Source organism: Lepisosteus oculatus, chromosome 21, assembly GCF_040954835.1.
Source record: "Lepisosteus oculatus isolate fLepOcu1 chromosome 21, fLepOcu1.hap2, whole genome shotgun sequence".
Classification (NCBI taxonomy): Eukaryota; Metazoa; Chordata; class Actinopteri; order Semionotiformes; family Lepisosteidae; genus Lepisosteus; species Lepisosteus oculatus.
In genome coordinates, this window is record NC_090716.1 from 7,067,984 (window position 1) to 7,083,704 (window position 15,721).

Genomic DNA, 15,721 nt, shown 5'->3' on the forward strand with positions numbered 1-15,721 from the left:
AATTAAACTTTTTTCAATGGCATTGACTATAGGCAGGTAAAATAATCTGTCAGTTCAAAAGGCAGGACTAATGCTTTTTCTCTCTAACAGATCTATAACATTAGTGACCCACTTGGCATGGCGGCACAGTGTTTAGCATGGCTGTTGTGCAGTGCAGGGGTCCGGGGTTCAAATCTGGGCCTGGAGTGCTATCAATGGGGGATTTGCATGTTCTCCCTGTGTTTGTGTGGGTTTTTGCTGGATGCTCCTATTTCCTCCCACAGTTCGCAGAAATACTTGGCTTTTGGGAAAACTGGCCTTGGAATGAGTGTGTGCAAGTCCGTGTGTGTGTCTGATGATGGACAAGCATCCTGGCTCCCCTATGACCCTGAATTGGATGAAGGGGTTAGAGGAGGGATGGATGGATTCACTTGACAATTTATTTGGAAATTTTCTGTTTCTTTTACCCGACACAGGGACTGTGCTTGTTACAAATGTATACATTCCAATGAAGCTTTCTCTTACTATGAATAACACCAGGATACCCCACAGAACTTACATTAAAATTGGACTTTTATATTTAACTGCACCAACCACCGAGAACAAAATTCACTAGACATTTCTCTACAGTTATAAAAGCCACTGTCTCATAGCAAACAAGCCACTGAAGCAAGTATCCAATAGCTCTTAGATAGCTCTTAATTTGGCCACTTGAGATCTATGAGTGTTTATGAGTATAAGAAAAGCACAAAAACAGACTTTGGCACCGTTATATGATTATACCAAGATGGAAAGTTCAAGCAAGGAAAAAATAACAAATCAGTAAATTCCCTAATACACAAAATCACCTAAATATGTGAAATTGCCATGGGTCCTATCATGGTACCAACGTCTGGCTAGATAAATATAAAAATGTGTGACACCTTCATGGTAGAAACTAAGTAACTGGATACAACAAGGTTTCACAATTCTTCTTTTATTTTGAGCATGTTGTTGTCAAGAAGCAAATACATCATAATCATTTACCATAAAGGAATTATGAATCTAAGAATTACCACATAAACCCATGCATACACAGCACGAAATCAAAACCTTCAAAACCCTTCATTGAGCTACCGACACAAAATGTTCTTGTTCTGAACTTCAGCCTTCAGATTTGGCTAGCAAGCAAATCAAAGAACAGGTGCTTTGAAACCAAGACAAACTGAAACGCTTTGTACAAAGAGATACGGTTTTTTTCATTGAACATAAAAAGGTTTATGTTTAATGCAAAGTTAATATCGATTTAATGCTTGTCAGTGATTTTTTGTATCTTACAGCATCGCTAATCCTTTTAATGTTCCACAGTCCTCGGGTCTAACTCAGAAACAGATGCAGCTGGTCTTGAGATATTAACTATCAGGACGAGCCTGAAGAAAGAACATATTCCTGTACCCATGACATTAGGACAAAGCCCATTACCTCTACGAGGGATTTCACGGCGAAAATAAATGTTGTTGTTTTTTTAAAAAAAGGGGGCAATTCTGCGTATTTCTGATTTACCTTTCCTTTGTGTGCGAGGGGCCCGTGCATGCTCCTTTCGGCTGGTAGGACTGATTGATGAGGTGAAGCCTGCGGTTAAACGAACGGAATTAAGACAATTTATTAAGGATCTAATAAACATTTAAAGCCTGTATATTGTTTTGATTTAATTTTTAAAATTTCTTGGTACGCGTTGAAATCTCGTTAACACGTATGCGAGCACTCACAGAAAATACTACTGCATACAAAACACCGTTAAATCTACAGTACTGTCATGTTCTTTGTTTAAAATAACACAATTAAAACTTTTTACGCTTTTAATTAACTTTCATTTAAATCGAATTAACTGCTCTGTTTTAAAAGAAACACTCGTCGGAAAGGAGAACTTAATAGAACCGAATGAGTACCTTAATGACAAGTTTTATATTGAGTATAAGGCTTGATACTAGGACACGGTACTGTCTGTTAGTTTTAAAAATAGCTGAATCTCGCTCACAGGTCTTATCTAAAACCTCACCGAGGTAGAAACAGAGAGAAACGCTCAATTTAACTTGAGATGAGCTGTTTTCTTTAAGATATTCAATGCAAAAACTTCCACCTCTGCTACTTAGAAAGTCTATATCAGTTCAAACATCCCGACATCATAGGACGGTAGCCGTACTTTTTCTTAGCCTGTTCAAGGGCTACTCAAATTATATTTTATCAAGAATACCCAATATGATATTTCTTAATTAAAGGATGCCATAATATTTTGACAACAAATAGCTAATGACAGCTTCCAGTTGACATATTTCACATAAACAAAACTGCGAGGAAGGTGGGGGGTCGACTTAATATTTAGACAAAAAATATCAAGGGAATGTATTATTTGCAAAGAGTAGATATTTGAAGTGAAACACGTGAAGTGAGAATGCATTCATATATACACAGAATTATTTCAAGATAAACAATACTAGCTTGGGCTGTCCATTTATTCATAAATACAAAAATGACTCTCACCCCTCCTCCACACACAGACCAGTAACAGGAAGAAAAACAGTTAACCACCTGTCAGGCTAGAAGTACAATAAAGCAATCCAAAAAGAGCTTTTCATGCATGGGTAATATATTTGTTCAGCCACTCACTTAATGAAGCTGATAAATGTGATGCAAAACAATGGTCAAGTTAATCTATTTAGTAAAATGTTTTGAGATCTCGCGGCTGTGTTAAGGACTGCACTGTTTTGGTACATTTTCATTTAAATGCGCCCAACTCTTCTCTCGGGCGCACAAGGTGGTGAGACATTCTATGTGGATATAATTTCTTATAAATGTGCCTTTAATGGGTTTAATTCACCATTGCCAGCTGTTTTGCGCTATTTGGTAAAGGAAAACAAACGTGCCAAGCTTGGAAAGCTAGTTGAAATTAGTTTCGGTCACTGGGGCTAAGCTATATTTCCTGCAAACCATCTGCTTGATTGGCACAATAGAGGGATTTTCGGGAGAAAATAAAGGAATTAAAAAAAGCTTTGAACGTCCAACAGTTACTTTTTGCAGGGAATTGTGAAGGTGCTGTTTTAGGTGTCTTAATACCACTGCCACAGATTGCGGGTCTGGGGACTGTTCAGAAGGGCTTGGATACTTGGAATAAGCTAAGGCTTTCATTTTGTTTAGGTAAATCCGACCCATAGGTAATATTCGTTGAATTAAATAAAGGTTAAAGGTTACTTTATAACGGTCATATGAAAAGCTTTAGTGCTAGGAGAATCTCGTTTGTACTCGGTAAGGTTTTGTTGCAATATTAGTCACATTGGAGAGTGGCTTCAGTCCCCAGAGGGATTCATTATTTTTTCAAAATGAAATTATACTTATTTGGTGATGGATGTAATCAGAACTAAACACACAGCGCAGAGGTTTTTGTAGAACAAACTCCGTTGCCTAAAACTATATTCAAGATCACACAATGTGTTAACATCGATTGAAAAAGTCAGACGTTTTTACATTTTTGGGATTTACCGTAAGAAAAAAACAATTGACACATTTCATTATAGACCAAATAACTATTGATTGAATTACATGCATTTCAAAGACTATATAAGGTCCGGTGAACGAAATTGAACCATATATTTGTCGCGGAGCTGATTTTTAATTTGTAAGTAATTTCTTCAGTGCTACAGTAAATCATTCGTATTATCATTAAAAGTAACCGATATATACGAAATAAAATAAAACAATAAATATTAACACGAATTATTGCCCGATTCCACCTGTTACTAAAAATACATCGGCCATAATTTTGTGGACGAATAACAAAAGCTGAGTATTGGCTTCAACGTATTTGAATTGTTCATACAATAAAAAGTTACGGAATATTTGAAACAGTTGAAAGCAACGCGCTTTTCTCAGAAGAAAAGAGAAAAGGCATAAAACACAACATGTCCGAATTCTTTGGACGATCTGTAATATTGTTCACTACAGTGCCATTTACCCTGCTACCGTTAGTTCCTGCTGTAACGACTCCTACTGGGTTCTGAGCGTCTAACGCACAATTTCATGGAGATTTATCCTCTGACTTCACTTGTGACACACGCGGGGTTGAAAACTTTCCTTCCCTCAACTTTTTAAACTCGAGACAAAGATGGGTTGACTTTTAAGAAATAAAATTGAAGATATCCAGTTTAAAGTGAATAGTTCACCGAACAAAACGGACAGAACACTGGTCAAACACTATTAGTCACAGGTCTTAGCCCAGCACTTCAGAACTCTCTTCTCCTAAATGAGTAGACGCTGAAAAGAGCACGCCCAAAAGAGATTTTAAAAAATAAAACCTTTTGTCAATTTTTCTTGCCTTATTAACTATTTCTTCAATAGGTGCTTATCATTTTTCTCCTGCGGTTCGGAAGAAATTCTTCAAGGGTGTGCTCAGACAAACCAAACGAAACTTATTCCACGTGTGGCTCAGCATGTGTCTGACCCAACCTTACAAACAAAGGCATTCCCCTTTCTTAAAACCAGAGAAACTGCCAGCAGTGGGTCTATAGAGAATAAAAACATCCAATTTATATATAGATACACATTTTCTATCCCTCTATATAGAGCAGTAAAATAAATCATGCAGTTGGATACCACAACGATCACAATACTAAATAACCAAATAAAAGCATTTTATTAAAGCAATATAAAAGCCAAAACGCATTTTTCTATTATTATTATTATTATTATTATTATTATTATTATTATTATTATTATTATTATTATTATTAGCTATGACTCCGGTATTAATTCAAAATATTTTGATACCAATACAGAAATGTGAAGGTACCACATGGTGTAGACTGCTTGCAAAGATAATCATTAACTTGTGTGAAACTGGAATAGTCTTATTCCTTCATTTTTTAAATTTGTTGGAGTGTATCTTCAATTATGCTACAAAGAACATCAAATACAAATATTTAACTTATTCCGCTTTTTGCTATTCCGTTGGTAACAAACGGGTAGTCAAGCACAGCCTACTTTCTTAAAGAAACGAATAGCTGGCGAAAGCGGTATTTAACAAAAAAGAATAGTAGGACAGCTTAAGACTGCAATGCAGAAGAACATATATTCAACGTCGCCTTAATTTGAGTTTAATATGAGGTTTAACAGTCTTTTTTTAAGAAATGTGTTATAAATCACAGATGCACTTTTATTCAATGGTTAAAGCAGCGACATGGGGATAATGGACCAAAAACGTCAGAACAAAAAAAACGTCCATAGAAATAAAGCTGGATAATAAGATTTTTCAGAAAGCTTTGTGTTTGGAAAAGAAAGACAGCAAAACAGCTGAGGGTGACAGTTAGTTCATGGTTAATAGGATAAGGGCTGCATGGTTAAGGCTGCACACTTCTCATTGCAAATGTGCAGCGGACCCAGGGAAATTAGGAAACTTTTCAAACCGATAATATTTAACACATCTGTTAAAGCATTCTGTGACGAGGAATCGCTTTAATACACTAATACATTATTCCATAACCTGGACAAGACAGAAACTGAAAAAAAACAGCACGAAGAGAAACTACCCAAAACATTTTAAACGGACCCGGTTATTAAATAAATTTCTTACCATAATCACTCTTTTTATTGTTGTGGACAATGACGAAATTAATCTAGAACAAAATATTAAAAACCGAGTTCATAATCTAGCATTTTTTACGCTTTAAAACTTTTATTATTGTTAGTGGTATATTTTAAAAATAAACATGAAATAACTTTAAAAATACATGCGTTTAAAATCCACTATATTTGCCAGTGAATTCAATATATAACTCTATACATAAAAAATAAAGTAATTCAATACGCAACTCTTCATCTTTTATTCCCAATATTGTATTTCGCTGCACAATATAACAGCACGAGAAACACTTTTTATTTAGGAAATACTTGATTGGTTAGTTTCAATCCAAATTACTTTGCCACCCAGATACACTTAAAACATTTGGACCCACTGTCTTATTCAATGGCCTGCAGCTTTTTATGCGAATACTTATTGATCTATTTTGTAAACACAGCAGGGGGGCTCAAATAAATTTAGAGAATTCTTTTAATAATTCTCTCATTCGGGGGCAAAATGACGTTTGAAACTTTTAAAATAGGCTTTTAATTAGCCTGTGTGAGCGGAGTCCAAACAAAACCCTGCTGAGATTCTATACAACAACGTATTCCAAAGAGGCGGTCAATATGCAAAATTGATGACTACACCTTCTTTGTTAAAGGGACATTGTCTACCGCTTGCTTATGAAGTCTAATCCAATCATAAATTGCATCCTCGGACCAATCAGGGGGCTCAGATTGCGGGCTGAAAGAAACTCATGTGGAGAACTTTGTTGAACCTTATTGTTGGAGCTGTCAGTTTTGAAAGGGCTTTGCTAAGCAGTCCACTATAAAACCCTTCACCTAGAAAGAAGGGGCAGAAGAGTGCTGCCTGTCTTTCCAGTTGGACCCTAAGCGAAATCTTCTTCAATTAAAAGACGGACGTTTATTACGTGACACTTTCTCCTGTCCCCAGACGGTGCGATGATGTTCCCAGGTGTTATTGCGCCACCTGCAATGTATCCAAGCCTCCTGCGGCCATCGACTACTCTGACACTTCCACAGACTTTGCAATCTGCGTTTACCACGCACTCTAGCTTTTTAGTGGAGGACCTGCTCAGGATCAGCCGACCTGCCAGCTACTTGCATCGGACTGTCCCATCACCAACCGTGTCTCCGCCGAGCTCAGGAACCACGACTCTGAACACTGCGTCACCTGACCACGTTAACACCTCCACCTCAGTGGCAGTGTCACGCGGAACATGCTCACCACAGACTTCACTGTCCACCAACAGCGACCCCAACTACCTGAAGTTTGGAGTTAACGCCATACTGGCGCCATCTTCAAGAAATGGTAAGGTTCAGACTTGTTCAACGTATTATATATATATGACAGAAACCTAATTGCAACCTAATTGTATATTTTAGCAGAGGCTCAGGTGAAGTTGATTGTCACACCCACATTTTGGGGTCTAAAATCGAAACAATAAAATAGTTTTAAATAGGTGTTGAATGGCAAAAATAATACTGAAATACTTACGTTAACAAACCCATGAAAACAATTTTTGATTTGTTTCCAAGGTATTTGGCTTTCTTATACATTATCCAAGTTAGAATTGTATGTTCAAAGAAACACAGCTGAGAATAAAAAGATTCTATGTACTGATTTTGTCTTCACTTTTCGCTTACAGAATCGTCGCCTCCTTCTGTTCAGTGCCTGCACCCCAAAGCCTTCCCGTTCTCGTATTTTGACGGATCTTTCCACCCCTTCATCCGATCTTCCTACTTCCCAGGTAGGCCTTCCGCCATCTTGAAAAATGACCGTTCCTGGGCCGCTGAGGTTTCCTGTAGTTTTACGCGTATTCGAAGATTGTTTCTTAGCGAATCCGGATGAGGGAGGGAGAGGGGAGGGGGGTTGAAGGCTCTGGTTCAGAGGTTGGAAGCGGTACAACATTGTGGAATCAGTCTCGCCAATTTGATGCCCTATTTAGCACAAGCAGTGACTGCTGACATTTTGCACCGTTTCCCTAATCTACAAATTAGCAGGAATTGTCATGGTCCAAATTTGAGGCGGGTCCCTTCTCACAGAGAAACTGTTGGCATCTCTTCATGGCCTCGGTTTTCCCACAGAGCAAGTGCACTTAGCCACTGATTGCTAACAAAGGTTTCAGCACCATGACCAATTGGCCAGCTCCCTCCGGGCAGCCACACACAGACCTTGCGCTGACTTTACCATACTGCTGATAGGCATTTACCAGTCATGGACTAATTTCCCATTATGGGCTATTCAGTGTTTCAATATTTTCACAAGACCACATAGAGCGCAGTTCGTGTTTGTGGGAAGTCCAGGCGTAGCATTTGTAGATTTAAAGCTTGCAATTAACTATTGAGGACTGCATTAAAAACGAGACAATAAAATGATGTAACGGGACGAGAGGGGACGAGGGAACGCATGAACAACAAAATTTTATAAAACAAAAGTTGTGTAGACAAAAAAGGGACAGTGTTTTGAGGACGAAACCTAGCTTTACACAACATTCCGTCACCATTCTGGCACATGGGAGGTTATGTTAAAAGTGCATAGATACGCTTAAAGATGCGCTCTCATTATTAAAACGGTACTGACTATGCAGTGAAACAAAGTATAATCTTTAGGAAAAGTCTATAAAGTCGCTAGATCGTGCTTTCATTCAGACTAATGATAATAGAATGTGATTCTTTTCTTAGCTATGTGAATGCCTCAACAAAACAACTTGAGGTTTATGAATAGCTTTTCGTGTTCATTTAATGAAAATGATTTGGGGGCAAAAATAGGCCCCGGTCATCAGTATTCTCACAATGATCCTGGCATGCAGTTGTGTTTAGTTTGAAAGTGTAAATCTCTTTTGTTACAATAATATATGGCTTTAGCTGCCTGTCCTCAGTCTTTTTCTGTTAGTTCATTACTACACAATTACCGTTCACGCTTCATTAGAACCTCTATCTTTCATTGGGATTTTCTTAAAGGGTACTCTCCCTTTTTACCATACCAATGCCACCGGGAACTAAGCAATGTGCTAATTAGCTGTTTCGTTCCATTGCATTCACTTGAATGCTATTTGATAACGATTTAGAACAAAACGTCGTCGTCAGCGTAGATGTTTTAATCGAAAAACCTGGCGTTCTTAAATTCAAAAGTAAAACAACAAATAGTAATTCAATTCCCTCCTACTTGTGCATGGCACAGAGCAACCCCCTTCTATGACTGGTCATCACGCCTATAACCTATTTAGGGATTCCGGCCTCCTGACTAATTTCCTTTATTGCGTTTTTACAGCATCTTCATCAGTAGTACCGATTCCTGGCACCTTCTCCTGGCCACTTGCAGCCAGAGGAAAGCCACGCAGGGGAATGCTCAGGCGGGCTGTGTTTTCCGACGTACAGCGCAAAGCACTGGAGAAAATGTTCCAGAAGCAGAAATACATCAGCAAACCGGACAGAAAGAAGCTGGCTGCGAAGCTCGGTCTCAAGGATTCGCAGGTATGTAACCGCTTAAAATGTCAAAATCGGTTTTAGTTCATGTTGAAATGTCGTTAATAACGTCTATTCTGAATGCCAATAAAGCATTTCAAATATTTAGGATTTATACGGTACGTCCTTAGCTTTGATAGAACTGTTTTATTTTCTAACCTGTATATGTAAATATACACTTGCTGGACATAATAACTGAAAGGTGACCATTCGAATTGTTTTTCTCCCACCGTTAGGTAAAAATTTGGTTTCAAAACAGAAGAATGAAGTGGAGGAATTCCAAAGAGAGGGAGTTACTCTCTTCCGGAGGGTGTAGAGAACAGACCCTGCCCACAAAAATGAACCCTCACCCCGACCTCAGCGACGTTGGCAAAAAGTCCTCCGAGGAAGATGAAACGGCCGGCAAACACAGCCCGCGGGTTTCGTTCTGCCACTCGGCGGCAGAACACAAAATCATGGACATCGAGTCGCACCTGTCGTCGCCGGCGAACTCCAGAAAACACTCAGACTTCTCAGAATCCGAGGAAGAGGAAATCACGGTTTCATAAATATTGACAATAAATTATGTTTATATAAAACTGACTGTTATATATATATAAATTTATGTAACCAGCCCTTTTATAATATTAAAGAGGATTATCCCTTTATTGAATCGCTGTTACTTGAAATAATTTAAGTTATGTCCTTGTTAACTTGCTCCTCTGGGCAAGTTAAAACCACATATTCACTTGGCGTTTTGAATAAAAATTGCAGACTTTGATCGATTCACTTTCCACTTTCCAGTGCTTCAGAAGGAATAAAGTTCTTAAATTGCAATTCTACAAAAAAAAATCATCTCGTATAAAGGGATAAACTTCTTTGAAATTACTTGCTGTGTTTGCACAGCTTTTGTGAAATGTACAGTATTTTGTACAAATATTCTTTTGTATGGAAATTTTATACCAAGAGTATTATGAATGGCTATACAGTTTTTACATTAGGTTTTTAAAGCCTTTTTTAACTAAGAAATGTAGAAGTTCAATGTATAACTTATAAAGAAATATATTATTTTGTACGCTTCTGTCCACGAAGTTGAAATGTGTAGCTTATATATGTTAAATGTTTTGTATAAACACCAAATAAAATCTAGAAAATGCAAACATTTATCTTGGACTTATCAAGGCAAAAGAAATTCTTTCGTGTATCATAAACATGGAGGTATTAAAAATTCATTCATTTAAATCGCCAACCAACTGCAAATTCAATTACCCTGTGCTTAATACATTTCCCCTACCGTCACCGTCTATCCACCTCTTACCCTTTAGTGTCTAATTGTGTGAAATGAACAATAAATTATTATTATGGACATAACGTTTTGTCAAAACATAAAAAATTAACTTTAACACATACGTAGTTTCCACATCAAGTTTCCAAAGACTGGTTTTAAAAATTTAAAATTTGAGACAAAAGGAACTACTACAGTATGCTTAATCTATTCTTAAAAATACTTTACGTTTTCATTATTGAAATCGTTTATATCGTTTATATCATGGTTTCTTGAAGTAAACGATGTCTTGACTATTTGCATTAGATTTCCACTATTTTTCACACAATGAATATACATTTAGTTATTAGTAACTAAGTATACATTATAACTTGGCAGGGCTTATCTCTGTTGTATGAACAATTGTATGAAACATTTTATTATCTTTCTGAACGGACTGAATGCACAAGGCTTTAAAAAAACAAAACAAATTCAATGTTTTGTTTAGCTTACATGAATCCAAATAAAATGTGCAAATATAGCACAATGTACACAACGTTTTGAGTAGAAAAAAGCAAACATGATAATACCGTTTGCAGGAGCAAGATGACTACAAAGCTGTGAGAAGTATTAAATCCAAAAATCGCTTGCACAACCGGCCGTACTTTATGCAGTTAAAATTTGGAGCCAGCTAGCTCTGTTAAATGTAATACCTAGTTGGGAAAGATTTAACAATGGGTAATGTGACTCTTTCGGTCCAAAATCCAATTGAATACATTTTCATTTTAAAGGACAAACAAGTCCTTTAAAAGATGCTGCCGCACTTCGATTGAGATCTAGAAAACGTGTTAACTGCAGGACTTACTGCCTTGAAACACGCCGCTACAAGAGAGCAAAGAACACTTCCACAGAGACGAGATCAGGTGTTTTCAAATGAAGACCCAACTTTCTAACTTTCCACCAGATACTATGCGTAATGCCTGTTGTGGCGAGAACCCCAACCCCGTCGTTTTTCCTATTTACTGTACATTGCAAAACATCACCATTATATTTTAAAAACAGGATTGCGACGAGATGACCGAATAAAAAGTAATACAAGTATTGCGAACACACAGTATTTAAGAATATGTTCAAAACCTGGTTTGTTACATTTGAGACTCAGAAGCCGAATTTAGCGTTAGAGTAGGAGTAAACATGGTCCACAGTACGCCATCGTCCTTCTCAAGATATCCATCAATGTAACGAACCGTATTTGATGGTAAGGTAATGCTAGCTAATTACTTACCTAAAAATGGACCTTCGGGTCTTCATTAAGTGGAACAATCAATCTAAATTTAGCCTTTCACTCCAAAATTCTTTTGAGAACGTGCCCTGTCTCCCATTCAACGTGCGTTGGTGACCTTTAACCTTCCAAACTCCTACGACTAAGTTGCAAAGAAAGCTAACTCATTGAAATGTATTTAGGAATGGTTTTAAAAGAAAAAAAAACAAAACAATTATTGAGTGCCAGTGGTTGCATGTGACAAATTATGCAGTGTCAGCTTCCGGTCTGTTTCACACATTTGGGTTCATTAGGTCACAGGTTCTGGATTGTAATTTTGGAGCGTGACTCAGCGGTTCTGCCTGCGTAAGGATACTTTACATTCTAATTATAAATCGATGCTCAGCGTATTTTGCAACTGAATTGTTCCAGGTGTTAAAAATGTGGAAAGTATCCAATACAGATTTGAGTTGAGAAAATTACCTATAATTGTTTTTGATATTTGAATTTTAACTCCTGGAATTGAAGATAAAGGAAGACCTTCATAATCCGTTTTGCAATAACTTATTAAATCGTTTACACTGGAAGACGTCTAAAACGTCTTCATTTCAATAGCTCTATCATGTAATGTCTGCCTTTATGCTTCTGTGAAGGGAACTTCAATTAGAGTAAGAAATGTAAGATCTTAACGTTTTTAAGAAGTGAGCAGTCTCTTTAGCAAAATCTGAAAAACTTCTGTAAATCCTCAAAGAAAACGTCTTTTCAAATAAAAGGCCTCTCATGAACGTTCAGCGCAGCATTTAATAAATAAGCATTCATTTCTTTTATTGAATCATGAATAATTTAAGACTGGTACAGATCAGATTCATGGTTGAAGAGGGAATCACAATCTTGGAAAACCCTTAATGACAAACTTGAAAGAACCGTGGGATGAAAAACATCAGACTGTACACAAAATACCCATTTCCTAGTTCTGTTTAAAAATGGCTAGAAAAATTCATCAAAATGCAGCACTGTAATCAAATATTTACATTTCTATGTTACAAAGAAAAAAATGTACATCATAGTGAACACATTCATTAACAAACTTTTGCACTTTTAAACAACTAGATTCAACAGCAACCTTCCATAAAATTTCAACATCCAGACCTCTGTGGAAACAAAGTCATCACAAGTAGACAAACAGCAAAACACATCATCATAGTGTTTGCATCAACTATACTGAGCAAACATTTTCCCAAAGTGTACAGCAAATGCTAGTTAACATACAGACAAGTTATGCACATGTCTATTTACTTGATGTACAGTTCTTGGCAGTTCTGAAAACACGAGGAAACTATTTGGCTCCCATTTAAAATTCAAGATGAATGTTGCATAGGATTTGTAACTAAGAACACTCAAAATGAACAGCTCCAACAGTGAACACAATGGAAGCATTGCAAAGGAAACAACTGAAGCCATATATCATACTAACGAGAGTGAGTTTTTAAAAAGAACTGAATCTTATGGCTCTCTACAAAGGAAGAACACTCAATTATTTTTTAGACATGAAAAACAATTTTACGTATCAACTATCATTTTAAAAAATGCAGGTAATCAAAGCCTTAGCCAATTCAGAGTCATTCTTAACAGGAAAGTACTTTATTTCTAAGATCCAAGAACGGCCCTACAACAGTTCCCTTTGCTCTGCACGTTTTGGGAAATCCAATCCCGAAAATCCTGAAAAGGAAAAGCCATAAAATTAAGTACCCTTTTACCTCCCCCATTAGTTTAAGTAAAGTTACTCAAAACAAAGCAGCAAAAACATCAGTTGTCACATTTCATGCAGTGATATCATTCCATCATGATTTGTAATTTTTAAAATAAGCAGGACAATGGTATAAACCTTAAAGGCTCATGAGGTATAGGAAAATCCCCTTCCTTTTACTTTTTCATACATCTGTACATCTTCAAAAGTGTAGATTGAGCACCAAGCCAAACGTTTTTTTAAATTGGCTTCATTCAGGAAGATGCCTTTCTCTTTCACGATAGTGGGGAGAAAATAAAAAAGCAAACTTTACACTTCTTGCAGTTTCCAAACTTCAGGAAACCATCGGATCATCCAGACGGATGATTAGCTGCAAAGACTGATATGAATTTGAAAGCATCACTCTCTCTTGTCTTTTCTCATATCATGAAGTCTCTGATATCAAAAATAATGTCACAGCCTCGAACCTATGATCTTCGCAGAATTCTAGGAGATGATGTTACAGCCCTGTCGTTAAATGCAAAAAAAAAACAAAGACGAAACAGCACTAATGCACCTTAACACAATTATTACAAAATTAAGTAAGGCATCATTTCAAAGTTCAGCACCAAAAAGATGTTCACAAAACCTTGCACAGGATATCTGAGGGTATGCACCTTGGCACAGCTGCATGTAGTCGGGTCAGTTTTCCTGTTGCGTCTGCTTGAAAAAGAAAGTGCTATGCTGGTTGAGGTGTTTTATGCCCTTACCAAAGGAACAAGCCATAATAACACGAAAGGTGAACGCGTGCACTTAAAAGAGTCGGAGAAATACAGAAACCCATTTTCATCTTACTCATCTTACAAGAGGTCTTGCCACCAGCGTGCAAATGGCAGAAGTAACCTTTCAGACCTGAATGTGCGTTATCCACCTTGGGTGGCATGAAACCTTTACAGTGTTCAAAGTAAACATGTCCAGGAGGGGGAAATTTAAAAAAAAACAGCCAACCTGCTTCTTGAAAGTTTTCCATTTGAATTGAAGAGATTATAAACACATACTGGCTTCTTTCAAGGTCTACTTAAGGCTGGCTTTAATACACCAGGATCTGTTTTTAAGGAGAAACATCTGTCAAGGTTCGGAATGGGGAGCAGGGATGTGTAGTTCAATCATGGGCTGCTGTTGGTTTTGACATTAAGAGACCATAACTGCCTTCAAAAGGCAGACAGACTGATCTACCACCAAGTTTCCTGAGTACAGCAGAAGCCTGGTGTACGATGGAGGATGTAAGTGTGTCTGTGTGTGTGTGTGTGTGTCTGTGTGTGTGTGTGTGTGTGTGTGTGTGTGTGTGTGGGGAGTATTGCAGCCTGCCCCTGCACAATGCAACACAAGGTGGAGCTTGTAGCACCAACCAACTGCAGCTGAGGATGGCCCTGCTCATGCTGGTGTCCAGCCTTCAGTGGTAGTTTGGTTCACAGCAGCATAGGCAATAGTATTTCTTGTTAGATGGACAGTACACGGCACAATGCTTGCTCCACAGTTTCAAATGCATTTTTTTTGCGTATAAGTTTATGTACATTAACATCTTACAATTTGGCCTGTGAAAGCCTTTTGCAAATACACTGTAAAAATAGAATAGTGCAGCTTCACTTTTACTTTAACTTAGAAAAGACTTTTCCACTGGGTTACCTGCACCCATTTGTTTTTCAACAATTCAACAATTAAAGTGGCTTGTTCTTGAAGATGAGTTTAAAAACAAGGAGTCACATTCCGTGTATGGTTTTCAATCAAGTGTTTTTTTTTCTTCTTCTTGAACATCAAAAACAGAATATTGACTGGAGAACCTGATCACAATGTTGACTCCAGTGATGAATCCAAGATGTCATCATGATGACTGTTGCTATTGGAGTCGCTGTCGTAACTCTGGGGGCTGGAGAAGTTGGCTGCTTCTTGGAGTCTCATTAACATATTCATCTAGAAATAAATCAGAATACAATGCATCAGGAATGTAGGAACATGTATGGTAAGCAATCTCGGCAGCTACTACTTCTGCTGTATGTCAATGAAAAAAATATTAGAGTGTTATTGAAGCAGCACTTTCCTCAATGTACAATATATATCAATTGACTGCTAATCAAAGCACATTTGGCCAGCTAATTTGAAGCCACAGTTGCATTGTTTTCTAAAGCTGTATAAAATAAATATGAAACCCTAAGTCATCTCAAGTACTGTACATTCGTCAAATTTCAAAAGAAAATGCAAGATCATCACTGGATGTATGTAAGACACTTAAGACAAGACAAGGAGACTAAAAGCCCGACCGATATCTGAAAAAGTGAAACAAAGACCTCATTGAGACCTTGAAATTGCGTTCAAAGCTGAGAAGAAGCTGAGCAGCACAGGCACAGCTCTGCAACACAGTGCCTGTGGTGCATGT

At 37.4% G+C, this 15,721-nt stretch overlaps 2 protein-coding genes across 7 annotated transcripts in view; one reads left to right on the top strand and one right to left on the bottom strand.

The window, feature by feature from the left end:
- Window positions 1–6,399: 6,399 nt before the first annotated feature.
- dbx1a (developing brain homeobox 1a) lies at window positions 6,400–10,187 on the top strand. Its single transcript, XM_006642530.3, has 4 exons — window positions 6,400–6,901; window positions 7,239–7,340; window positions 8,864–9,066; window positions 9,294–10,187. Exons 1-4 carry the CDS (start codon window positions 6,532–6,534, stop codon window positions 9,603–9,605), a joined length of 987 nt encoding a protein of 328 aa, XP_006642593.1. The 5' UTR covers window positions 6,400–6,531; the 3' UTR covers window positions 9,606–10,187.
- A 2,173-nt stretch (window positions 10,188–12,360) lies between these two features.
- Window positions 12,361–15,721, bottom strand: part of nav2a (neuron navigator 2a) — a 222,733-nt gene continuing 219,372 nt past the window's right edge. For all 6 annotated transcript variants that reach the window (XM_069181810.1, XM_015338257.2, XM_069181809.1 and 3 more), the window contains one exon: window positions 12,361–15,258. In XM_069181810.1, coding sequence (XP_069037911.1) covers window positions 15,133–15,258 — 126 coding nt within the window. In that variant the 3' untranslated portion in view covers window positions 12,361–15,132. The remainder of the gene's footprint in view (window positions 15,259–15,721) is intronic.

Coding starts and splice junctions, on each gene's coding strand:
- dbx1a (XM_006642530.3), top strand. CDS start 6,532: ATGATGTTCCCAGGTGTTATTGCGCCACCTGCAATGTATCCAAGCCTC. Junction 6,902..7,238: donor GGCGCCATCTTCAAGAAATG/GTAAGGTTCAGA, acceptor TTTCGCTTACAG/AATCGTCGCCTCCTTCTGTT. Junction 9,067..9,293: donor TCGGTCTCAAGGATTCGCAG/GTATGTAACCGC, acceptor TCCCACCGTTAG/GTAAAAATTTGGTTTCAAAA.